We start from the raw sequence: 27,679 nt of genomic DNA, 5'->3' as shown, positions 1-27,679 counted from the left end.
TTTCTTAAAAAGAAGTGTTTTATTTCATTTTTAACAAAGCCCAAGATTTGAAGCAAAACTGGGGAACACTGGCAAATTTCAATCCAATCATCATGTTAGGGACACCAACAAAAGAGGGGAGCTTCAAATAAAAAAGGACACCTAAAATAATCATACAACCCAGAGTTGGGGCAAAAAAATAATGGTGCATGTTGTCCAAGAACTATAAAAAAAGAAAATATCTTTGACGATAAGAAAATTCATGCCAGCAGCTGTTGGGGAGGTAAATAAAATCTAATAAAATAAATGTCGAATATGACAGATCCATGACACCTGTTAACAGCTTTGAAAGAACCAATAAAACCTACAATAAATGACAGTTCCTATCAATGTGCTAAAATTAAAACTTGGATGAGCAATTTGGTCAAATACATCTAAAACATGTTACACTTTAAACTCAGCTGTGTGTACCGCAGTTTGTTTCAGCAGTTCTGCTTTGTGGAACTGCAAATAATATGCAAGAAATTAAAACATTTTCTCCAGTGGCTGTCTGTTTATACACCTTTTCCAAGAATACAAGTTGTGCCAAAGATAATTAAGAGTCAGATTTGACATGCCAATGAAAATGAAAACAATAATCAAAATTACACTGTTAGTGTTTTTACAATTAATTTGTTACACATAGAAATATGAAACAGTCTATCTTGACAGCTGTGATGACCATGCATACATGTTAAGGGTAGGGGTTGGAAAATATTATTACTGGGAGACATTTTGTCATGTGAGCGATCTAATTTGGAATTTTTCCACATTGTTTAGACTTCATATTGGTAGTCCTGGTGGTCTGACATGCTCAAATGCTAATAGTCATTTAAATTATTACCAGTCCACTGGATTTACACATGTACCAATAACTCCAATCATGGACTTGTAAAAGCTAAAGGTGGGGAAAGAAAGGGTATCGTAGTCGCGCTGTGGCTTAGGAATCCACTGGCACGTGCTGTCCTTTGAAATATGAAATTACTGACTATCTGAAATGAGCCGATCCACCCATGTAAACACAGTGATTTTCTGATACAGAAAAATACAAAGTGTACAATGTATATTGATCTTTAATAACAATATCCATCGGTTGAAAACACCAGTCTGCTTTGATATATTCTCATATGGGAACATATATATCTTATAACAAAATAAATCTCTACTGTTTTTTCACGGTCATGGTTGATAACAGGTTGTACAATCCTATCAGCCCCGTTCTCTCTGAGTGCTCCACTTTCTTTGTCCATCCCAACAAAGAACTGCATGTAGCTCTGTCAGAAATAGTACTTTGTGACTGAAGCAGCTCAAATACTCAAAAGGCTCTGCCTGAGAATTAGTTTGAAGCAAAAAAAAAAAAAAAAGACTAATAAAATACTCATCTTTTTTCATTTGTATACCAGTTGTTAAAGTAATTTATAATAAAGTGTATGTTTCTATTATCATCTTTAAAAATCATAAGCATTTTTTTTTTTTACTATATCTTGGCATTTTGACACAAAATATCCTCTTGGATATTTACACAGGAAAAGATACTTTTCAAGCAATAAAAGAAGCTTATATTGTGGGTTGCAACAGAATAGAACAATTCTGAAGTAATAATGGAGAAAGAATTGCATAGCAGATCAGAATATAACTAAACAGGAACTGATCCTTTTTGGTATGGTGTACCTTGATTCATGACTTTGCACATTTTCACATATGTACATGAAATAGTAAGTCCATTCATAGTTTCACCTGCCCACAGTTAAGATCAAGTTTATTTCTGCACAATAATGCTCAACAGCAAGAAGGCAGGATCTAGACGTCTTGTCTTCTCTGCTCTTCAGATAAAAGTCCATAGGAGTTTTTCCCAAAAAAAAAAAGAAGAAAAAAATTTAAATTTGTTTGAAAAGTGCCATTTTGCTACATTTATCAGCTGATCCATGGTCTGCTACTTAACAGTTAACACAAGCAAATGTGTTACACAGCCGCCAACATCACACAGTTTCCTGATTCTATGAGTTTTGGTCACATGGACAGCCACACACTCAGTCACAGCCACATAGAAGAAACACACACACACACGCACACACACAGATGATGTGAAAGGAAAAAACAAAAGTGGAAAAAAAACTGAAGTTGTGGCCGGTGAGTTACAGTTCCATTTCAAGAGTTTATCTGCTGCGATTAGACATTCCAGCTGGTAAAGCTTCGAAAAAGAACAAGCACCATAAGGAAAAGGCCTCAAATGTCCTCCGTTGGGGGAGTTCAGCAGTTTTCCGCTTGATTCCGTGCTCCCACAAAAAGCAAAAGAGAAATAGATCTACATTCAGACTCGCCTCAGGCTTGTGGTCAAGCAAAGTCACTGAAAAGTTTCAGGCTTTATTGCATCTCTTCCTCCGATTTCAAGTCCGAGCTAGGCATCAGAGCCTCGTTTTTATCATGGAGTCCAGGTCTCTCACTCCCATGAGGCCGTAGAAATCTTTGTGTCCACGTAGATACATCCGGGTCCTCACCGTCTCTGCTGAGCATAGACTGGGTACGCTAGCGTCACATTCAGAGAGTCATTGTGCTGGACCAAAGACGTGTGCTGGTAGTGAAGTACGAGTTCTTTTAATGAGCTGTACAGGTTATACGGCTCGGCGAAGCCATAACCTGAGGGGGTCTTGTTGATGACGCAGTGCTTCACCTCGCCATCCACGCTGTAAAGAGAGGACAATCATCACAACCTGTTCTGTGTGTTCTCATGATGAACAAACGCTGAAAGATCTGTATAGAATTTGGTGCACAAATAAACACTGAATTTACGCTTTGCTTTTTGTAATCATTCCTCCTGTTCTTATACAAATGTAAAATGGGAGACACAGCCCTTGTTTTGTGCAAAAACATTATCCAAAGTTTGTTTGTTTTTTTGGATCACTGCATTTCGACAGACAAGGCTTCCCCACTGAGCACAGTAGAAGGATAGTATCAAAGTTTCACACTCTTGCGTACTAACTTGCAGAAATAAATTTATCTTGATGAGTATCTTAATGCATTTTAAATTGGTAGGTGCTGTAAGTTTGCAACAAATCACATTCCTCACTAGTTATAAAAGATCATCATATTGAAGGATGTTGAGTTCAACTGATTAACTCAGTTTTAGTTTAATATTGGCTTCAGATACATTGGAATATATACAGTGTTGCTGCACAAAACAAGGACATATTTCCAAAAATTCGGGGTACAGAAGGGCATAATTTTAAGACAGACTTGAAAAAGCACACAGACTGATACATACACAACACTGCAGGCATAGCATCCTGCTTTGCTGCTGTCTCGAACCAGGAATGTTCCGTCTCTCTTGCCCTGGAGAAGAGCCTCGGCCTGTAGTCTGTTGATGTTACCCAGTTTCCAGCTTCGCTCGTCATGATGAGGAAGGTCTTCATCATCATCCACCATAGAGTATTGACTGGAAAAACAGAAATAAATGTTAGTTGTGAGGCAAAATATTTGCACTTTACATTTTCTACCTGGTTAACTATTAACTGCATACTTACTCTTCTGTGTTCTCGTTCTTGATTCCCAGCCACTCGTTGAGTTTCTTCTGTCTGACTCCCTTCTGGGTCAACCACCTACAAGAAAGAAAACACATGGACATTAGAAACCAGGGCAGATCCATTTTGATTTTCCCCAGAGGGAAGTTCCAGAAGTAGCGAGAGACTGTTAATGTGCTGTACTTACATTAGATACTGGTCTCTGGTCTTGCGGAGTTGGATGAGGTCAGGCTTGATGCTGTTCATCCGCTTGTCGATCTCTCTGTAGTCCGCTGCCTGTTTCTTCAGATCTTCTTCCAGTCGCCGTTTGCTGTCTACAATCTCACTAATCCTAGATTTCAGCTTCTCATAGTTCCCCATGATCCTAAAAAAGAGCAATAAAGGCTGAGTGAGTTTTGGACAAAATAAAGCGTGTCATTCTCATGTAATATTGAATTTATGACAAATTCTAACCTCTGGATCTCTTTTTCGTTGCCTTCTCTCCTGAATTTCTCTATATATTCCTTGCTGTACCGCTCTTGTGTTTGACACTGCTCTTCAAATATCTTTATAGTTTCATTGAAAGCCTCAATCGCTGTCCTTTTCATTTGGATTTCCTACAAGCAGAAGCACGATATTAGTGGTTAACATACAAACACTGCAGTAGTGCTTTTGATTTCACTTCGGCTGTGGGTTGTACTCACTTGTGATGTTCTGGTGTACTCTTCATAAAGACGGTCGTACTCTTTGTTCTTCTCTTGGTACTGCTGGTGGTACTCACAGAGTTTCCTCCCCACAGCTTCAATGTTGTCTTCTTTCACCACCTGATCCTGAAGAAATCGGCAAATGGAAAAAAGTTGCAGTTAAATCACTTCAATGTAAGTATTTTTAAACGTGCTGCTTCACACTGAGCTAGCATCTTACCTGCTGGTGTTTGGAAACGGGATACAGCAGCTTGACATCTAGCTTAGGGTTATACTGAGCCAGTGACTCATTGCGATAGTGGTTGATGAGCTCAACGACAGAGCTGAAGGTCAGAGGGTCTGAGAAGCCATACTTCCCATCCCGATGGAATATCTTAATAAGCTTATTGTTTCCTCCTTTCCTGTAAACAAAACACAAAGCAATAATGCAAGTTAAGCTAACTGGAAAAAATAAAGATTGGGAAATTATTTCAAACTAAGAAACAGAAGAGGCTCACCTCAGAGTCAGAGTGTAGTCACCGTGCATTTTTGTAGAGGCGTCTCGCACCAAAAATGTACCATCTGCAGTGTCCCTCAGTTTCTCATTGACCTCCTCCCTTGAGATGTCTCCCCAGTACCATTCAGCGTCTTGCAGAGCCATGTTGTTGTTCATACCGTTGTTAATCACAGATGTGGGTTTGGGTGGCTTTGGAGGTAGAGCTGCAGGGACACAAGTGAATATAGGAGGTAAGTGAATGTGCTGCAGTGCGATTGGAGCTTCTATGTGCTCAGGTCTGTATTGAGCTGGCTCTGAGCTTAAATCAAATCCTGATTTTCTGGTGTGTTTCAGCAGTATAAATGGGGCTGCAGTTGAATTAAAAATATTTCTTTGACCCTATTTAAAGCAGCAGCACCACTGTTTAACTATATCTAAAAAGAATCAAGCATTTTTTAAATTCTGGAAAGCAAACGCTCTCTGTGGCTCTCACTCATCCTTTTTCCATTGATTAAACAGAACAGACAAAATGCTGCCCCTTTCCAGCAGAGAGGTGGTAACGGCGAGGCAGTGGGAGGAGAAATGAAGCGTGAGTCAGGGAGAATGAATTTCATTCAAGAAAAAGAGCCATCTATAAATATTCCTAGCAACAAATACAACAGTGTAGCCTTATATTTACATGCAGAAAAAAGGCTAAAAATATGTGAGGCACCTTTTACAACAAAACAGGAAACAGATTGTGAAATTTAACACAGAACACAATAGAGTCTCCTTCGTGCATTTTTACCAAAAGCAAATGCCCTGCTTTAATAAATGATGACCATATTCTGCTCAGTGCAACAATTTAACTCTATGAAAGATTCTTAAATCCGCAGTGGCTGCTCACAAGCTCACTTTCATGGTGAAGCTAGCGGTAGCAGAGCTAAAGTAGTTGGCTATTTTTAACCCACAAATCTGCACTGCCTTTGTTCACTGCCACTGCATGAACACCCCCTTTGCTGCAATGGACCATGCAAAACTTTGCTCACTGAAACCACAGGCAATGTTAGCGTGCCAGACAGCTACAATTGTGACATGGCATAAAATGCAGATGTATACAATCTGTGCAAATGCAGTCTGCGAGCCCAACCATCGCATTTCGCTCTGCATTTCTCAACATACTGCTTGCTTTCCAATCTGATCTAATTTCACCTCTTGTTAGAATTTTTTAGCCATATTAACAATTCATTAATGTACAGCAGCAGACTGAAGATACCTCCTCAGAAGAGACAACTTGAACAATTTCATCTCTTCTCATTTAAAGAGGCGCATTAAACACTCTTTATACAACCACCTAAACACCCATTTGAAAAGCCATTAAGGACAGCCTGCTCAGTAACGTGTTACATCACTTACCACAGCCAATCACATAGGGGGTCTGTCACCAAGCACTCCTGCATCTTTCATTTCCTGAAAGCGATGAGGTCATTCTGAAAGCCCATTACCTTTTACTTCCCTGCTTCAATTCTTTACAGCATTGCAGCTAAATAGAAAACTGAAACAACTCATCATTTTCTCTGTGCAGCATCCACGATTATATCCTAGTATGCATCCATCTTTAAAATCAAATGTGCAGCATCTCTCCACTAGCAGAGGGAAATAAAGGACCAGCAGCCTGTTCCATGCTTTTCCTCTGTCATCCTCTCTCTCTCTGTTGAGCCTGTCCACTCGCTCTCCTGCAGATTGCTCAGCCCCTCCTCTCTGCATGTGTCGTGCAGACGTTTAGACCGTCCCACTGCTGGCACTCAGACAAAGCCAGCTCTGCTGCAGCAGCACGTACGCAGCTAAATTATAATGCTTGGCCCAGTCAGCAGCACCCAGAGCTCCAAAATACGCCTGTAATCCCACAGCATGACACTCGGCCTGACGGAGATAGCTCCCTTGATTTCCTGAGTGAAATTAAAATAGACCCAGTTCTTAGTAAGGTATAAGGATTCAAGTGGAACGCTGCCATTGTCCTTCTAGGTTCAACGGAGGAACTGCTGTAGGAACTGTATGTGCTTGTCTTACAAAGTATTTAAACAGAATACTATCTCAACTACAAATCTGTATGTTAGAAAAAAATTGTCACATTAGGAATCCGTGACAAATACGAACAAACCTGCTCAATCACATTTTTAAAAAACATTTCAAGGATAAGCCAGTCAAAATTACTGTCGGGAATTAAAATATCTAACTGACTTAATATTCAATCGCAGTACAGTTCAAACTACCCATTGGGAAGGTTTAGGGCCTCCTGAACTCAATACAGAGTAATGCAGAGTTATATATGCAGTATGTAAGAATAGCACACAACTACACAGCATGAGCAGTAGCCCCAGGCAAGTTCACTGGCAGTTATGACTGGAGGCTTAAAGAAAACAAAAACCTATTCTTCATGTTCTGCCTTTTTCTTAAGCTGTGGTATTTGGGTCTTATTCTACCCATGTAGCCCCTTTTTGTAGTAGCCTGAAGGAAATAGCAGTAGAAATATACTGTTCCACTTCTGCATGATTTTTTTATAATAAGACGCAGAACATCAAACTTACGTTGCAAGTTGTGCATATTTTGGTGAATCAACAATTTCTTCTTTGAAGCTCTTCTTTTATTCCCAAAGGGTAAATTAAATCCAACAGAGTGAAGTTCAAGTCCTCCAGTAAAACTCCATTTCATAGTTTAAGCCACTGAGGACATAGATGTAGCATGTTTTAATTCTTAAAAAGGTTGCGGCTCTATGTGCTTCTTAATGAAATCCAGGTAATCCGCTCGTCGTGAGGCAGGTGCAACATGCGACTGTCTAGCTGACTGACTGCTCAGTTCCTGCTGTGAGAGTGGTAAAAGGCTGAGTCTCCTCTCTCTTGTCTTTCCCTTTCTGCACACCGTGAGGTTGAGGTCTGCTCATGTGGAGGCAGATAGTTAATGATTAACAGTAGCTGCTCTGGTGTCGGTGCAGTCTGTTCTGAAAGCACCCACTCGTGCCAGCTGCGTTTGTGTGCGCGTCTCTCTCCACCTCTTTGGTCACTCCTTCTTTCTGTGTTTGTAAAGGAGGAGGCGAGGGGGGAGGGGTGTTCAGTCTTATGATTAACTTGCAAAGTTTCAAATATTTGCTGTGCTGAGCACTCTGAGGCAGGGAGGACATGTGGATATCCAGGCAGAGGGAGGACTGAGAGGAGGAGGGGGAGGAGAGTGGCCCTAGAAACTGGAAGCAGCCTTCAGTTAACAAGAAGTGCTCTGTGGAGCAGACCGACTTTCCAGCCAACCAAAACTAAGTGGGCCTTTTGTCGCGTACTTAAAATAGGCTCACAGTAACTGGGAGGAGGCACGCAGACACCCGTGCACACACATATACACAGGTCATTCACAGAAACACATGTATATTCTGTGAACCACATGTATAGTCTATGTATATGTATTATTTCTAAAGCATGCTATTTGTATGAGATGGGAGACTGAAACCAGTTTGGCACACCAGAACTTTGTCATATGTTTGACTGCATCATGTGTTTATGTATGTATTTCTGTAAAACAAACTAAAAGCATTTCTGGATCTGTTCAGGGACTTGCCTGCCCATCCATCTAGCCCACTGCTAAAGTGCTCCTGCAGGTGCAAATTACTGACAGCTGAGAGCTGCCCATGCACAGGAACATTATAAATAGCCTTAACAGGTAATAAAATGTTTAAACAGTCACAGTCAGTCCCGGGCCTCTGGGCCAGCCAACGACAGCGCTTTTAACTAGCACTGTAAAAACATAACTGCCACGCAATACACTGCAGTCTCACACCACCAGACTGGCTTCGTCTATACAGACCACGACTGTAGCACCGATGAAAACTGGCTTTGTGCAGTTCTGCTTGACAGATTGCCAGTTAACAATATCACTCATGAAAAAATCTGGCCAGATAGAAACCAGAAAAATTAAGCAATTGGTCTCATCTTGTTTTCAACAGGCAAATACCAAATACACATTCATTAGTAATCATATTCATAATGCTCAGTTTCTAAATCATTTCTGAATTAAATTCAGAAGCCATACCGGCCAAAAGTCAACACTGTAACAATGGCAACACAATTTGGCCATTTGTATTCAAAAATATATATAGCTGTACTATTTCATTACCTGTAAAAACAGAATCTGATATTTATTTCCAACGGGTATATTTGCAAGTTCAAAATGTAAAATGCCATCCTCTGTAGCTAAAGCTTTCGAAACCATGAAGCCCAAAATCAAACTGCACGTGTTATACAACAAGCAGGAAATGTGATGAAGTTAAAACACTTGTTACCAATAATGAGCACATGATGTGACTGCATTAACTTGCTTTATCTCTACAGCGTCAGTAGTTTACCTCCAGAAAGTACCCTGTGGTCCTCTACTACTGCAGCAGTTGCAAGTCTCAGCACCTCTCTTCACGCTATTAATAGCTCATGTCTCGGTTCATGTTGTGCAGCAATTTAGCCCCTGCAGAACATGCATACATGTTCTGCATCCAATAATAAATGCGGCACAAATTCCGTACAACTTTTTGCAACACAAGCAATGCTTAATTCTTGCATCCTTTTAAAAAAATAATAACAAACCATGGCAAAAGCATCCACACTAAAAACCAAGAGCATTTGCTAACTTGTGAAATGCACGGTTTAGCAAAAAAAGATGTAGTTAATTACCTGGAGCAGCCTGACTTTCGCTCCACTCACTGGTCACCAGAACCTCAATGATCTTGATGGAAGCATCCAGGCTGGGTTCACAGCTGTGGGAGGAGAACAAGGCATGTTAAATAAAGTTGTTATACAGCCCAGGTGACAGTATATGCTGCTCTGTGCTGGTTTCAATCTGATGGTAATTCAGGCTTAGCTCCTTTAATTGTGCAGCACAGCTGGTAAGTAGAAAAGCTCCAACCTATATCCGTGTACGGCTAAAACCCATGAGTGCCTAACAATCTGCGCTCTGCGTATGCATCTGAATGTGTGTCTGCAAGTGTGCATGTCTGAGAGTTTGTGTGTCTCATTGTTGCATGAGTGAGCCTGCACACTTTTCTGTCTGAGTGCCTTTGACAAACCAGAGTATGTAGCAGCAAGGCATGGGCCTCCTGCTCTTACACCTACCTGGTAGCCTGCTGTCTGAAGAACACAGGGCTGAAGATCTCGCCCAGTGATCTGGCACTGAGCAGGTTCTTGGAGCCGTTTTGGCACACTCTAGCGAAATGCCTTAGCAGACAATGGAGAGTTAGCCAGTATTGGGGAGGCAGGCTCGGGGTGCTAGCAACACGGCGTAGCAGCTGGGCACATTCCTCAGGATTCACCACCTCTGTTGGAACAGATGGGGTCGGTCAGACAGACGTGAAAAAACGACCCTGCATTGAGGCCTTGCTCAGATGAAGACATGCATCAAATGAAAGCACTTGCTTTAACGGCGAAGGGATGGAAAAAGGCGTCATGTGCAGTTAGTCTTGGAAACCGCAGAGAGATTGCGTGGTTGACAATGAGCGTAAGGTACACTGGCAGGTGATTGGCTGCTCAGAGATGCTAGAGATAAACTTTCAAGCTTGTTTTAGTTCCTATTAACCACAGATATCCTGTTTCTGGCCATGTGACAGCAAGAGAATGCAGCACGACGGCACAGCTTGTGGTGTGAGAATTTTTTTTCTCACTGCTTGCAACAGATAGAGAACAAGGTTAAAAGAACGTGATAAAACGCACTTAGTGCTTTTTCTTGACGTATCACTCGAGGCTAAAAAAAAAAAATCTGTATAAACGTGTTACTTGAGGACGAAAGGTTATTGACGACGCCTTGTGGTTGTGCATTCAGCGTACTCAATGTTCAGCAGCAACATAGGAGTGCATTACGTCAGCACTTCTGCTTAAGGCCAGCAGTACACCAAATAAATGATGGCTGAATCTGTGTCACAGCCGTCTGTTCTCACCTTTAGCAGTGTGAACCATTTGAGCATAGACTGCAGTGGGGATGATGGGCTGGGGAAGATCCTGCAGGTACCTACGCAGACCATCACAAAGGACTGGAAGTTCCAACTGATCAAGGTCTGCTGAAAGAGGATCTGAAGTGCAAAAAAGCAGAAAGACACAAACTCATTTCTGTACAATTACATGTTTATTTTCAGACTTATGTGTACAGACATATCTTTCTAACATACTATATATGCACACAGAGAAGCTATTCTAGTCCCCTCACATATCTGCATCAGTTTTATTTTCCCCTCCTCTAGCTAAGACTTCCTCTTTTGTCTGGTCTCCTTCAGTTGACTATTGTAAACTTACAGGCTGATATGACTCTACTTACCACTATCAAAATACTGTCTGACTTCAAGTCCGGCTCCCGCAGTGAATGTTCGATATAGAGTGGGGTTATCAAGACCTGCAAAAATGAGACGAACACAAATTGTTGCATGAATTGAGAAAACTAATTTTGTTCATTAGTAACAGGTCACATCAGCACAGTCATATGTGGACGAAAGAGTCAGGACAAACAGGATGAACAAAACTGATGATTATTTTCTAGAGTAATCTATTAGTTGGTTCATCTATAAAATGTCAGAACATGGTCAAAAATGTTAATCAATGCTTCCCAAAGCCAATGATGACACTTCTTCAAATTAAGCAGCTGGACTCAGAGAATTCAATCTTTTTTCTTAAAAACATTACTCTGATTAATTAATAATCAAAACAGTTTGTGATTACGTTAACAGTTGAAAGCTAATCGATTAATCATTGCAATATGCGAGGGTGAATAAACTTCAGGTTTTGTCAGGCAAGCTCACCTTTCTTCTCGATAGCTTCCAGGAGTCTTGCCAGCATGGGTGGAGCGGTCTCTGGAAGGGAAAACTGCTCCGTCAAGTCCAGCAGACAGAAGCCTGGAGGAGATAACAACACACCATCAACCGAGGTGACTTTTAAATCACTGAAAATGGCTTCACACTAATTTTTAAAAGGGGCAACATTTTGTCTTGTGACACTTTTTTGACACACTGTGAATATGGCTGGAACTAGGTCACCTTTGAAGCTTGTGTGAATAGACATTGTATACAACATTGTATAACTTCAATGAATATCACTGTCAATACCAGACAATTTATCCGCCACCAGATAACGCAGTGATAAAACTGGTCCAATCTGAAATACATGCCCTTTCATTGGAATGTACCACATCAAGTGTGACCCCAGTTTTCATTAAGATTTTTTTAATTTATCAGAACCAGAAACTGTAAAAACAGATTTTTTTTAAATTTTACAAGTCTTTAAACTAATGCGTGCTGTGCAGTTCCATGCAAAAAAAAACAACTAAAACAAATCTAAGCTTGTGACATTTCAGCAAATTCACTTTGTTCTACGTGTCTAAAAAATTGCTACTTTGTGCAATCAACGAGCCATTACTGACTCTGCTGTGACCAACAGCAATGTGCCAAAAACTCTGAGACTTTTCAACTTAACAGAGCAGAACAGAGAGGAGACAAGTATAAAAACAAATGAAAATGGAAGTAGGGAATTTCTGAAGTAGCACAAAATACCCAGAAACCGGATTTCAGATAGCCAAAATGCAAGATTGTATGATTTTCACTGTAGATTAAAAAAAAATATCTTTAATGGATCAAGGCAAATAATGAAATGAGATCAATGCAAGAAGAAATATTGTTCCTGTATTCCAACTACATTTGTACATATGCAAAATGCACTCAGATCTTCACACAAGGGAGCTTTGTCTGAAAGGCTAATACATTCAGACAAATGGTGACATAATCGTGACTAAGAGAACCTATTGTCTTGTCCATGTGGCTGTTCTGAAAACACAGTGGCTCTAAGAGGATTTCAGTCGTCCCATTTCTTCCTGAGATGTGGTGATACAATTTAGGTGATTTCTGTGTCATGTTAACCCATTCAGGAAACAGAATTAAAGCACAGCGAGACCCATACAGATATTTAACAGTGTGCTGGTCACATAAATCTAATCCCCGCCGATGAATGTTTATGTGACATTAAACAGAGAGGGCTGCAACTCTTCTCAACCAGCAATGGCTGATGAGACGCTTGACTTACAAACTACACAGAACATCAAAGGAGGCAGGTACATGACCAAAAAACTGCCTATAAGCTGAGTATAACAGACTGATTCAAGAACAGGAGGTGCTGAGCACTAAAGTTAGGGTTTGGTGGACCAACGAACTGAGCAAATATCCTGTGATATGAGGTAAGCCAGGCCTGAGTTTTTTCCTTATTTTTTCTTTAGAACTTTGCACCCAGGTGTGGACATGAAAGGACGAAGGAGTTGGCAGGGATTTTATTTGGATTTGCAAAGGCATATTTTGAAAGGGCACTTTTCTGAAAGGCTCTACTGTTCAACACCAAGTCTGCAGTTTCAAAATGCTAAGAAACCATGAATGGAACCTTTTCTAGTAACCATATTTTTCTTTCTTTCTACCTTAAGAATAATTTCTTTTTAGAATCGGGAATTAAACAAGCAACTGATGGTTTCACTGATGCATGCATGCTAGTCATTACCAAGGAACTACCCTCTTTTCACCACCGAGGGCTCAATCAGGCAAATAATGAAGCACTTCATCCACATCCTCTGACCAGCACAGCACTCAGGCTGGCATGTTGCGTGTGAAGTAACTGGATTACCAAAGTCTCTCTAACCACAGAACACACAAAACTCCATGTAGGACAACTGTTCATCTGGAAGACATTATTGGAACTGCAAACTGGGAGAGGGGTTTTCTCAGAAGTGGCAGACTTTGAGATGGAACACCAAAGTTTCCCTAAATAGATATCTAGACATGCAATGCTGCCATCACACACCTTGAATGCATAACCTTTCTCCCAGATGAGATATCTAACACGCCTGTCCTTCTGCAGCCAACCTTTTTCTGAGAAACTCAGTGCACAACCTGTAGTTAAATTTAAACCCATGACCTACCCACACTCCCACTGTTCATATCCATAAAAATGGCTTGCCTGCAACCTCACAGTAGGCTACTTTTAAAAAATATAACATTTCAGATCAAGCACAGTCTCTGTATAATGTTTTCATTTTGCATTATGGAAGTGGTTCACATTTGTAAAAACATTTACACAGATTGAAGAGCAATATATTCTAAAATGCATATTACACTGGCTTAAAGCTTCTGCTTGGTGATAACCCCTAAAACAAGATGGGTCTTCAAAGTGTCTTATGTTTATGTACTCTATCCACGGCTGGCTTGTGAGTGACACGGGGCAGGGCAGGAGATAGAATTGCTTCTCGGTACTGTCAACGATGTGATAGTTTCGGCACCGATGGAACTGTATCAAGTAGCAGACGAAATATGGCAGAAATGCTTCAAGCTATCAGTGATGATTTCTGAGATGCCTTGGCGTGAGATCAAACAATCAACATGCACCTACTCGCTACAGCTTAAAGCCATGGAAGCATACAAAGACTAAAACAATTATGATTTGCTGTTTTATTTAAGGTACGATAACTTTGGCAAAAACCTACATGGCTTTTGATGTAGATCATTTTACCACATACAAGTATAGATGATTTTACTGCATCTTTTATTACTGTTTAGTAATGTCACACATGTATGCATTTTCTGCAGACCTCTGAACAGTAGTTGAACTCCATCTGACCCTAGAGGACCGTAAACAATCAGAAACACCTGCATTATTAGCAGATCCTCATAATCTCTTAAAACAGTCCCTATTATCAATACCAGACATACAGCAAATAACCCTTGTTGTACTACAGTAACATTACTACAATAATAACACAAAGTGCTGTAGCTGTTGTGTCCTGTTTAGAACAGCTGAAGGGCTATACATCATGAGACTCCTCAAATTTTCAATGGAAGCTGGTTTCTGTGGTAACTTGGGGAAGGAGAGTATAAGGAGACAGGGGCCCCTTGGACATGCCTCTACAAGTCTGCATGTTTGGCAGACTTCATGATATCCAAAAAGGCCTCAGCCAGTCAGTAATCAGTCAGACAACCACAGGTTGAGGAAGTCTATGCAGCTGCCACTGGTGCTGCTGTGGCGTGGGGGACAATCTCCCCGGCTCAAACGGTATGTCTGAAATGAACGAATTGCAGACTGCGGGCAGGACGAAGCTGGGGCACCACCGACACACTAAACATAGCACACACTTTGGATACATTTAGAGGGCCTCCTCAAGTAACCAGCATTTTCAGGTTACACCATTTCTTCTTGTCTGGAAAAGGCACACCAGTAAAAACTGATAACCCACTGAAAGACCACCACACAGGACAGCACATTATAGAGCAACAAGTACAAATTATGCTACAAATGTAAAGGTTAAGACAGTGTGTACAGTACCAGTCATAAAAAGGGCTTTGGGTGCTAGCAGAACAATTAAGACCTTAAGCAAAACCAAACACACGCACATACATGCACACACACATGAGCGCACACACACACACGAGCGCACACACACACACACACACGAGCGCGCACACACACACACACACACACACACACACACACACACACACACACACACGCAGATTTTCTAATAACATGTCTGCATAGGCAGCACAAACATGCTTTTAACATGGTTGTACTGTAAGTTAATGAATGATGCAGCGCAGGGCTGCAGTAAGTAAAAGGCAGGCAATGTCTCCTCCTGCAGGATGGAAGATGCAATGCAAAAAGCACAACAGCAGCCAATGAGGAGACTGCTGCTACAGTTTGACAATTAACCCTATGAGGGGCAGAACATCAATAAAGCACAGAACCCACACAAATAATCATTTCCTTGATGTGCAATCAACTGTGAAGAGCACTGCTCTCAGAAACAAAGAGGCCCCTTTGAATGAAGTTAAAAACTAATTCTGCAGAGATAAATGGCTGGAGCACAACTGTAATGTCTGAAATGCTATCTAGCAGCTTGGATCAATTAATGCAGCTGTCACATTTCAAATTAAGCTGAGGATCAGTTGAGCTCAATGAAAATCGATTTTAAAAAAATTAAACAATGCAATTGTCAAAACACAAAAGCAGCTATTTCGCATTTTATCCAGCTCACTTGACCCAAAGTTTTAATGGTCGTGTTGCTAGTTTTCCAAATTCATGCCATGTTCTTCGTGTGGTAGTCACAGTTTGATGGTATCTTATGTGGCAATGCATCATCACATTTTAAATCTATTACACAGTGAATATTAAACTGAAGCTCAACTCGATAAAATACATCACACAATAAATTGCAATTGATGTTGCAATTAGATATTTTCTCTAGATTGTTCAGCTCTACTTTTCAAGATTGGACACAGTAATGAGGGATCATTTTATGCTGCACTTTCTAGCTTTTTCTACAGTGCAGATTAATACTGATTACAGTTATATTAAAATTATATTTGTATAATCAGGATACAAAAGCGTCAAACCCAAAATCTGTTTTTGCAGTTACAGCAAAAGTGACACATATCTGTATGCAATTTGTTTCAAGGTATGAATGTGGGGTTCAAGACAAGTACAGTCATGCTTGCTGGGAATCATAACAATGCGCTATTAATATTTTTGTGGTTTGCTGAATAGATTCAGAAAAAAATTTGCGTCATACGTGAACACTTCAATGAGTTAAGCTTGAGCATTTCCAATGTGAAGTCATCTTAATCTTGCACATCTAGGGGTACAGAAGTAGGGCATCGTGATGGTTGTGTGACCACAATGGTTTTAAGATAGATAACTGCTATTGGAGTCCTATGCGTAATGGGTGTGCTGAAACGGCTCTTGCTTTCCTTGGCTGAGCACATTAAGGGTCACAAGAAGGCTCATAGGCAACGAAATCTATTGCAGTTTTATTATGATCCAGCCTAGGAAATTCATTTCTAGGTTGAAATAACTGAAGCTTAGTAAAGGAGCCAGTCATTTCTGTTGTGTTCTGAAGCATTATGTAACGCCACACCTCCACAGCACAAGGCTTACACAGGCTCTCACCAGGGTAGCTGTTCTGCTGTCTCCCCCTCTCTTAATAAATCACATATTTCACATACCTCGTCCGTCCCCCTTGACATTGTGTTTCTCTCTAATCTCAACTGTCATATCGCACTGCCTCTTCAAGTCTACCAGTCTGTTTCTTTGCGTTTCATTCTCTCGCTCTCTTTCTTAATCCTGCTAGCAGACATGCCCTGACTCCAGTAAAGAAGATTTACCAATTCAGACTTCAGTCTCAGCACACAATCAAGTAATGAAAGAGTTATGCACGCTTTCATGCACACAGTTCCAGACAAGTCATACTGCTTTTTACACTAATGCAGCTTGGTAAAACAAAAAAGATATTACAGTGTTGATTTTTATTAAGCTCATTAATTGCATTACTCACTGAACAGTAGCATATTTTTAAAAAGTGGGCATAATTACAATAGCTGTATTTTGGGGGTCCTTGTTCCAACATTCTTAGAAAGAAGCAGAGGGGTAAAGAAAAAAATGCTGTGATTGAACATTCACACAGGATAAAGATGGCTCACTGTTCTGCAATGTAAAACTCTAGTAATAATAACTTCAAGCAGCTCAGTAGTGGTTGTATTTGTGAAGAGGTTAAACGCGGGGTTCAGTTAACATTTTAAACTTAATCGCTACAGACTGTTGGGTTTGAACTGCAACTAAAAACTATTTTGATTGTTGATTAACCTGCAGTTTACTTTCTTGATTAATTGATAGTTGTTTGGTCTATAAAATGTAAAAAGAAAATGTTGATCAGTGTTTGCTAAAGCCCAAGATGAAGACAACCTAAAGACATTCTGTTAATTGTCATTGAGAGATGAGGAAAACTGGCAAATATTTAAACAAAAGAAATTTTTTTCTTTTTTTACTTAATCAAAAATTAAATAAACAAATATTTATTCACTTAATTATTCAAACTAATTGTCAGGAAGCTGTTTTTTTTTTAGTTTTTATGATATGTTAATGGCCATTTTTCACCATTTTCTAATATTTTAAAGACAAACAATTATTCAAAAGTTAAAATAACTATCAGTTAATGCCTTAATTACAGCACTCACTTTTGACTAAACAACATAAAAAAGATAGGATTATTCTATGTTATCTTATTAGCACTGCAGAGAAAAAGATGACACACATGTATTAAACACCTCTCTGTGGCACAGCCCTACGCTGGAAACTATGACGAGCCAAAAATATATTTAAATCCTGCTTGAGCCTGACGTTCGCAGGCATCGGATTTGCTGCTTCCACCTTCCCCACCCCTGACCAAAGCCAGTATATCTAGAAGCTAATATTAACAAATGTGACATGAATTAATTCGACAACAGTGGAAGTTCAAAACCTAGTAGTTATATAAAACGTATTCTAAAAGTCAAATGAACCTAATTCAGCAGCATGTACGCTGATAACAATGATGGTGTAAAACAGCGACTCACTGGGGTGCTATTCAGCATGCAACCATTTATTGTCCAGTTGCATTGTGCACCAAGTTACTGCAATCAGCACTTAGCACAATACTGAATCATCACAAAGCTACAAATCAGTCTACCATGCAGTCTGTGTGCACCCCTCCACCAAAGAAGCGCCAACACATTCCTGGCCTCAGCTGCCTTTAGTCCCACAGAGGAACACTACATCAGAGCAAACTATCACACTATAAACTTCTACTGGGTTTAATCTGCTGCAATCTGTCACTATGCTTTATGGAGAAAAAAAAACTAACTCAAGAAATATATGTGTCAATTTGAACCAAAGTAACTTACATGAATAATTGAAGAGAAAAAGGCAGGTCTTTGCAGAAAAAGATTGACAGCAGTGACAGAAAGAGTGTTCAATACAGCAGATGTCAGGCTGAGTGCTAAAGAGGCCCAGAGAAGGAGAACTGCATTATCTCAATCTCCAGCTATGCAGAGTACTCGCTCTGCAACTGTCTCCGCTGCACAGCTTGCTCTCTTCCTTCCAGTAGCTTCTTTCAGCATCAGCATTTTACATACAGAAAGTGAACTACATAGTCTACATAACTTTACTGGTTGTAAAATAAACATTTACTAGGAACAAAAAAACTCTGTGAGTTTGCATACTGGAAGCCATACTTAACAGAAAGGTAAAATACATTGAAGGGTTGTGATTTTTATTTAAATGATCAACTGCAAGGTGTTGTTTTTTTTCCGCAATGTTACATACACAGAACTTGAAAACAGACTGATAAGGCTCAGAAAGCAAGACGACCAGATAGCATCAAATATTTTCTTAAACAAGACAGGGCATGTAGACTGAACTTTGTGGGAGCATGCAGAGCAACAACAAGTCATTCAGACTCTTATCTGGAACATTTGGAAGAATGTTCAGTCTCAGACTCGCTATGAAGAAACACACATACACAAAAAAGGGAACTCAAAAGACTGCAATTAATATTTAACCACGTAAAGCCATTGCCTTAGTCATAACCTTCTAAAGAGTGCTGAGAGGCATGCCATGTAAAAAAAAATAACTATATATATATATATATATATATATATATATATATAGAGAGAGAGAGAGAGAGAGAGAGAGAGAGAGAGAGAGAGAGAGAGATTTTTTTTTTTTTTAAATCAGAAAAATGTCACCATTTCCCACAGCCAGAGATAGAAAATCTGAAGAAATTTCCAACAGTGTATGTGTTACTCACTTGTGATGATGTTCTGGTAAGACGGATAATCTTACCCAAATCTAAGCTTAAAATCATAATATTTAATGAAAATCACTATATTCTACGTGTCTAATTTAAAAGTTGACAAAACTATTAACTTTTTGTACTAACCAGATACTGTTAAAAAAATTTAAATAAAAAAAATTTAAAAAATGTGCTGGGCTGCACAGTGGCGTAGTGGTTAGCACTTTCGCCTTGCAGCAAGAAGGTCCCTGGTTCGCGTCCCGGCTTTCCCGGGATCTTTCTGCATGGAGTTTGCATGTTCTCCCTGTGCATGCGTGGGTTCTCTCCGGGTACTCCGGCTTCCTCCCATAGTCCAAAAATATGCTGAGGTTAATTGATCATTCTAAATTGCCCGTAGGTGTGAATGTGAGAGTGCTTGTTTGTCTTTGTATGTAGCCCTGCGACAGACTTGTGACCTGTCTAGGGTGTCCCCTGCCTTCGCCTGAGTCAGCTGGGATAGACTCCAGCCCCCCCCATGATCCTAGTGAGGATTAAGCAGTGTATAGATAATGGATGGATGGAAAAAAAATGTGCTCTCAGCACAATTGTGAGGTCAATAGTGACTTGGTTGCAGTTAAAAGTCTCATGACAAAAATTCAGGAACTTTTCAGCTGACCTGATGAGTGTACTTACACAAAGCAGAGAGAAGAACATTAAAAATGGAAATAAAACAATGTCTATGGTATGTAGAGTCACCATTTTGCCCAGTACTGGTAACACCTGTGGACACTTAGAAAATCATTGTACATGTGAAGTCCAGTTTTTTTTCTATTTAATCTAATAAAGAAATTAAGTGTTGTCTTCCTCCACCTCCACCTCCTTATAATAAGTTGGGACATCATAACTTTGTCATACTGTACAGAAGACATATTTAAATTGTCTCTACTCCTAACCATGGTTGTACTGTTTCCATTGCTGTGCAGGACCTGATACTGTAGTGAAAAATGAGACCACAGTGATTAAAAATATGACAGTAGCAAAAAGAAGCCCAGACATTACTTGGGGTTTGATATGCAAAATGCCATTTGAGCATCAGTAATGTCACAAGTGGCCACAAATAGACTTATAAACTGCAAGTACCAGCTTCCTTTTTTACCATCACTATTACTAAGCTGATTAATTCTTATTTTAAAAAGTTGCCTGGATTGATGGTTTTGCATCCGTACAACAAATACTGGGCTCTGGAAAAATTTCAATTTCAATCGTTTCTGCATGGGATCAAACAAAATGGAGCTGTGAGCTCAAGTTATTCTGCTTGGTGGGCCCAAACACATGTATATTCTCTCAACTGAGAGGCCCAGTAAAGGAGCAAGACTTTAATGTTTATTAAAAAAAAAAGGGCTGAAAGCTGGAATGAGGCAGAATAGTTTCCCAGCCCGGCCCTCTTCTCTTTCTCTCTTTCCCTCTCCACATCTGTTGCACTCATGTAAACCTCCCCTGTGGCTCGGAGAGGAGAGGCCCCTTTCCAAGCCTCCATTCTCCACCTCTTTTCCCCCTACCAGCGCTGACTGTAGGAACTATCAAAACATTAAAAAAGGAGGAGGAGGAAGGAAAAAAAGCTGTGGAGTAGGAGGAAGGGAGCAAGATCCCTTGGTGGTGGGCAATAAATCACAAACACTCTGGGAGCAACAAGACCCTCTTCAAAGCCCCCTTGAGCATGCAGAGCCCAGCTCTGCCCGAGGCCCCCCAAATACCCTGTCCCTGCTTCAGCCCCTGTGCCAAGCCCCCAGCTCCACTCCAGCCCTGATCCTTTCGCACACTATCCCTTGCACTGTAGCGAGCACAGGGGCTCTCTCTCCCTTACCCACAACCCCAGGGCCCCTTCTCTCCCCTCTCCGTCTCCCACAGCCCAGGACACAGAGACTTTTCTTCTCCCGGTGCTACATTCACACTCGCTCCAGGCTCAGCGCTGCTGCCACTCAACCACGACACAGCCATTCAACACATGCCCCCTTCATACAGCTCCCTCATTCGCCCTGCAAACCACAGCAAAGAATTTCACAATCGTACCACAAAGAGCAGAAACTAGAAACCTGGCAACTGCAGCTGCTCTTTAGGTGAGCAAAACGCTTTAAGTGCACATTCACACGAGCCTCAGCGTCTTTAAAAAGATGCAAGTTTTAATTGCAGTTCATAGTTGTGGCCTGAGCAGTAACACTGACTCGCATTTCAAAGGGTCATTTTGAATTGCAAACATCTTGAAATTAACAAACAACATGAGCGAAATACATCCTACTTTACAGCCCAATGCTATAACCTCAGTAAAGAAATCTAGAACTGTCGCTTGTAGATGCCTTGTAAAACACTTTTAGCACAATAAATCTGATTTAAGAAACAGTTTTGGCCTGTTAGCCATTTCACATTTAGTAAAGTAAGAGAGTGATCCTAATAGCATCCAGTAGTCCCATAGCTGTTACTTACATGCTGTATCATAGATTTCATCATAGATGAAAATGCATCATTTTAAACATTTCATGTTTACAAGGATCTCCAAATTTTCAAACTGTCACAAAGTGTCATGAGCAAAACCAAGAGCTTGTTGACTAGTGTGCTAGGTAACAAACTATAATAAATAAATAAGGCATGTTTTTCTCAGTTTGGTAGAGCTGGCTTAACTTCTCCCTTGTGCTTCCAGACAAAAAGCAATTTGCCTTAATTACAAGTATATCATGATCTTCCCCACGCTGATAAGGGAATTACATTCCCTAAAGATACAGTTTGAGGAGAAAAAAAAACAGATGATATCCACTGATAACATATGGCTTGCACAAGATGCTCTGGTGTACGATACCCAGGGTACACACCAGTACCACTGTCCTCTGGGACTGGGCTTGTTTCATTGCAGCTGTACAGCAGTGAGCAGTGTGCAGGGCTACTTCATATCAAATAACTGTTTTGCAATGTCAGCATCAGATTCATGCTTTATTTACCTAAATCTAGACCTGTGAGTTGCTTGTTTATTAATTTGAAATATTCATAAAGTAAGAGCCAGCACTCAACCACAGAAGGACTGAAGAGGTCACTCATATCCTATACCACAAATTCTCCTACACATTTTCCCACCTGTTCCTTGGAAAAAACAAAAAAAAACTAGAGAACATTTGTGATGGGATCACCCAGCTGTGACAACTGTCAACATGTACTCAACACTAAAGGGTTGGCCCACATGTGATCTCAATTACACACACGTGAAGTTTTGGACTTCATCTTGCACAATTGCAACACTACAACGTTACAAAATATGTCCATAGGCAGCCATATACACATCAGTGAAAGGCCTCAAAACGATTTTAGTCATTGTCTTCTGGGTGGCGTTTTGCTGTGACAACACAGAGAGACTCACAAAGTGAAAACAAAGCCGCCTTTACTCTTGCAGCTGGCAAAAGTTCATGTGCAAGTCAGGCGATAAGAACCATCACAACTGAGCACACTCCATCTGTTCCAACAGGACAAAACCACGTGAAAGGACCGGAGGGCTTGTCAGGTACCAGACTAACAACTGTTTCCATTGACAATTAATCTATCCATTATTTCCTTAATTAAGTTATATTGTCTATGAATTTTCTAGGATAGAAACATCCTCAAATGTTCTGTGTTGTCCCCAACCCAAAGATATTAAGTTTACGGTTACAGAGGAGGAATTAAATTAGAAAAAACTCAAATTTAAGGAGCTGAAATCAGAGAACTGGTATTGTTTTCTATTAAAAAAAAAAAAAAAAACTGCACAAACTGATTATCAAAGTTGTTGACAATTCATTTCATAGTTGGTAATTAATCCAGGTGCAGCTACTATTAGTTGCAATTTCCTAAATATGACAACTATGTGTGTTTCGAATCAATTACTGGCGTGTTATTTACTAATGATCAGTCTGTTAATTATTCTATGAAGTAATTGTTTTGTTCAGTTTGTTTTTTTTTTTTTTTTTAAATCGAAGCTGACATCTCCAGTTTTCTTATCCACTAAACAATGTTACACTCACCTTGCTCTGAGTCGGAGTCTGCCTCTGCCTTGAAGGAGCCTGGAGCTAGAGGTAAGGGTCTCAGGGGCCGTGGCTTGGGTGTTGGCGGAGAGATCCATTTCTTCCCGACGTACTCGACATATGTCCCGGGGAAGTCCCCTTTTTCCTGAGTGGTTTCATTCAAGCCTGGTAGCCAGCCAATCTCATCTGGCCGCTGTTCCAGTCCATCAGTGTACCCGAGAGCAACCAAGCTTCCTTTGCTTACCAACAGTGTATCCCCCACATGCAGATCAATGTCCTCCTCCCTCTCCTTTTTATATTCATAAAGCGCTCTGTACTGATATCCTTCGGCACTCATACTGATCACTTTGTGTCTACGTGTTCGTTTGAAGGTGAGCTTCAAGCAGCAAAGTTACTTTTCAGGTTTCTCTGATTATGTGTTTAGTCCAGGTACTCATTTGCTGCTTCAAATGGTTGTGCTTCCAACAAAGCTACAATCAACAGTTTTATGTCTTCATTCTTTCACTGTTTCTGTAGGTTCTGAATATTTTACGACTCTCTTGGTGAGTTGCGCCACAATATGTACCCATCAGTAAATGGCCCACAGCTGTGATCTTCAGAATGCTACCCAGACCTGGAAAAGGAGAGGAGAGGCCAATTACAACACACTGTACAAGACAATAAATGTACATATTGAATATAATGCTTAAGTTGGACTTTAAGACAATAACACAGACTGATCAATTTGCAAAAAAAAAGCAACTGCAATTTTTTTCAGTATGTCCAAGATTTATAATTACAGCAATAATACCAGAAGCATTAAAAGTGACAGGCCACTACTTAAAAAATTCTGAATATAAATCTGCGAGAGAAACCTATCCAAGCAGTGTTCATCAGATTTGACCAGTGATTCTACATATAGTTTTCTTTGTCCCGGTGATGATTGAAACTGCAGTTGGAGCTCTCTCTCCATTCATTGAGACAGGGGCCTGGTCTTGTTAGCCTGAAATAAGTGCATTACAGGCATTACCAAGATGGCTGCCAAGTGACAAGGCTTACTTATAAAGGCTTTGATAATACTAAGCTGAAGCACAAGGTGAAATTATATTGCATGCCTTTACTCAGTTACACAACATACACAGAAATAGGTAACAGGCGGAACGAAAAACCTACAAAGTCTCTTCGTAAGGCGCTGAGCCAACAGAACAGCTTCCGTACACCTACATGTACTCTAAAATCTGAACACCATTGTTCCAAAAGATATTCTCTCATTTGGTGTTTAAACGATGGTGGTGAAGGACATAATTTACCACAGGTGTTTAGTTGGGTTGAGTATGGTGACTGTGAAGACCACAGCATATTATTCACATTATTTTCATACTCATCAAACCATTCAGTAGCCCTTAGTGGCCTATGTATGGGAGCATGGATATACTGGAAGAGAGCACTCCCATCAGGATAGTAATGTTTCTTCATTGAATGAAGATGATGACTAAGAACAACTTTGTACTGATTTGCAGTGCTCTTTTACTGGTCAAGTGAATCTAAACCATACCAGCAAAATATGGTGTCATGCATAACAGAGGAACCAGATCCTCTCATTTTAGTGATCAAGCATTCAACAAATCCAATACGCTGCACACGCACTCGCATGATTTTATTAATTTTTTCCTCATGTCTATGGTTTTTGCACCACTGACTTGCCAAATGTGCATTCATCTTTGCAAAGAAGGGTTTATGCACCGCAGCCCCGCTATAATATCCCTCTCTATGTAATTGTTGACGGACTGTTTTTGCAATCATGTTTGCATCCTGCAATGACATTCTTGGTCACCTGTAGATGAGCTGCTCTTCTGTTCGTAATGCACGAACATCACTGTCATGCACTGTGCAACCACAATTTCTGACCCTATTGATGTTGCTCTCATAAATCCAAATGCAGATGTCACATTAGTTTCTGTGTATTGAAAGACTATCCAGTTAAGCAGTCTTTGTACTGAAGCTCCTGCCACTTTGGGCCTCAATGTCAAATCCTCTCTCAGAGTCACTTGTTTTGCCATCTTGATACAAAATCTGAATCTACTGGGCTTCTTTGTATGTTTACACACAGAGCATGACTGGATAGTAGCTGTACTATACAGTGCACCTCAGTGGATGGGAAGCATACACATTTGTTGTATTTTTCTTGTGCTTCTCATTTATTCAAGTTTCTCCTTGGATTTGTCACTTACATGCACATACTGATGGTATTTTAAATTAGGGACAAACAATTAAACTATTGTGTTACAGCATACCATTATAAAGGAAGCATTGTGGTGCTTTTTCAACTTGTAATTCTGAGTTCGTAGCACACCATACTTGCAAAACTGTACCATTAAGAAACTTTAAATATTTTCAGTTTCATCATTTAACCATTTTTTGTAGCACTCTAAACTTGTCACAACTGAGGCTAAGCCCAGGATGTAGTGACGGTGCCTCTGCAAATCAGTGACAAAGAAATTATTTTCCAGGGCTGCCTTCTGGCATGATCCAAATCTTCAGCAAAACTTGAAATTGTCAGCGTGTAGGTTGTTGTTCGAAGGTCGCTGGTGACACACAACGTAAGGAGAGGTGAGACTTATACTCTAAGTCAACATCCGATGAGTCGGACTAATCTTCAGAGAAGTCAGTCTGACACACCATTTAATTGGATTGACACTTTCGTGGTCAGTTATATGGATGTCAGTCAGTTTGACGGAGATATGTCGGCTACAGAAAAGATGACGTTGCCCAAAAACAGTCTATGTGTCACAGAAAAACTAAACAACCTAATGTCAGTTTTTGTTCAATATTTTGCATCCCAAGAGCCAGTAGACTACTGTTTGTTAGTTAAAATCCTACCACAGAACTAATTCACTGAACTAGTATGAGCATGTTTTCTTTGTTTTTTCTTCTTGTAATGTTACACTTCTGCTCACTTCAGTGCTGCACAGTGAACATATGGTTGCTAACATTAGTATTACCCCTGACAGCTTCAGTTCACAGCCACTGCCACTGTTATATAACTACAAAGCGACATCTTTAGTTTATTAGCTTTTGCAAAACATGCCAACATTTCTGCTGGAATTAGGACGACGTTTGCACGGTTGCAAGTTATTCTGCTCAAGTCCTCAGAGCCCAACGCAACAACTTCACAAAATGTCGATGGAGCAGTTAGCCAAGTTAGCTAACTAACGTCAGCTCGCTAACATCATCGAATAGCGTTAATTAGCACAGGTATAAAAATGGGATAAGACTTTACTAAAAGTTCTTAATTGTGAAGAGAAGCAAACAAAAGAAGCTAAAGTAACGCCGAAACAGCATTTATATATCAAAACTTAGCAGAATAGACGAAGAGAAAAGACACGCAAAGTAAAAGCGGCTGCAGATTAAAGCAAATGGTGAAACGTAAGTTAAGTTAAAACTAACTACCATCGAGATAAACAGGGAACTTGTTTCACTATGACTTTAATGGAAACAGTTTTCTAGCAGGGTTAACGAGCTTAGACAGTGGTAACTTACAAACCGAGTGATCCACAGGCGAATCCACAGACTCCTCTTCCTTCCACGCGAAAACGCTCCCACTTCTTTACTTTAACTTCACAGCTGCGACGTACGATGAAGAAAATGCTACCCTAAGCAGTTAGTAGACCGACACGGTTACAAACAAAAATCCTCTGCTCGACTTTAAATCCGATTTAACGACTAGTACAAAGTGTTACGCCGTGCAGACATAACGGCACAGCTTCCCGTCCCGAACAAATGTTCCCCTGCACGTCGCCCCTGCGGCCAACAAGGGGCCAAGACAAAGCACGGCCGCTGATTGGTCCGCCGCTCTGTCAATCACTCTCATCAGATAATCGGACCAATCGCGATGCTGCTGGAGGCGCACACACTCCCCCCCTCCCCCCTTCCATGTACCCTGGCACGCAACATGAAGCACCTATGGAAATTACATAACTGCTGCACGCAAACCCCGCTGCAACCGAGCTGCTTTTGGTTTTTATTAAATGCATCTGTTCCTAAATTCAACTGAGATTATTTTTGCAGCATTACCATCCGGAATAATGAGGACAAGGTTTTCACTTTCCAGTATGTGTGAAAACTAAGACAGGCACTCTGGACGATACAAGACCACAAACTTTTGAGCACCAGAAATGCTTTTTTATGATACCATCCTCTGATGCATAAATTAAAAATGATCTTGATGCAAATATCAACACTAAAGGGGAAGACCATGGAAGTAATTTTTTTTTTAAAAAAGAAAGAAAAAACAGAGGTAAAAAGAAAAGTAGAAAAGACCCCCCTTGCATAAAGGGAAGCTTTGAGAAGAGACTTTTAAGGTGA

General features: G+C 40.3%; 1 protein-coding gene across 4 annotated transcripts; it reads right to left on the bottom strand.

Moving 5' to 3' along the window:
• On the bottom strand, positions 1-27,102 carry pik3r1 (phosphoinositide-3-kinase, regulatory subunit 1 (alpha)). 4 transcript variants are annotated; one of them, XM_023291027.3, is made up of 15 exons: positions 26,855-27,102; positions 23,336-23,948; positions 11,488-11,580; positions 11,010-11,084; positions 10,636-10,767; positions 9,818-10,019; positions 9,380-9,462; positions 4,717-4,918; positions 4,440-4,620; positions 4,220-4,345; positions 3,990-4,132; positions 3,724-3,900; positions 3,540-3,614; positions 3,281-3,451; positions 1-2,702 (listed from the first exon to the last, which is right to left on the bottom strand). In XM_023291027.3, exons 2-15 carry the CDS (start codon positions 23,670-23,672, stop codon positions 2,513-2,515), a joined length of 2,187 nt encoding a protein of 728 aa, XP_023146795.1. In that variant the 5' UTR covers positions 23,673-23,948; positions 26,855-27,102; the 3' UTR covers positions 1-2,512. The 4 variants fall into 4 exon arrangements, with proteins under 4 accessions (XP_023146795.1, XP_054875174.1, XP_023146797.1 ...); XM_055019199.1 differs by having other exon boundaries at positions 26,859-27,102; XM_023291029.3 differs by lacking the exons at positions 9,380-9,462; positions 9,818-10,019; positions 10,636-10,767; ... (2 more) ...; positions 23,336-23,948; positions 26,855-27,102 and adding an exon at positions 7,262-7,723.
• Between the last annotated feature and the right edge of the window lie 577 nt (positions 27,103-27,679).

The sequence above is a fragment of the Amphiprion ocellaris genome, chromosome 17, assembly GCF_022539595.1.
Source record: "Amphiprion ocellaris isolate individual 3 ecotype Okinawa chromosome 17, ASM2253959v1, whole genome shotgun sequence".
NCBI classification, from domain to species: Eukaryota; Metazoa; Chordata; class Actinopteri; family Pomacentridae; genus Amphiprion; species Amphiprion ocellaris.
This window is presented reverse-complemented; position numbering and strand designations above follow the sequence as displayed.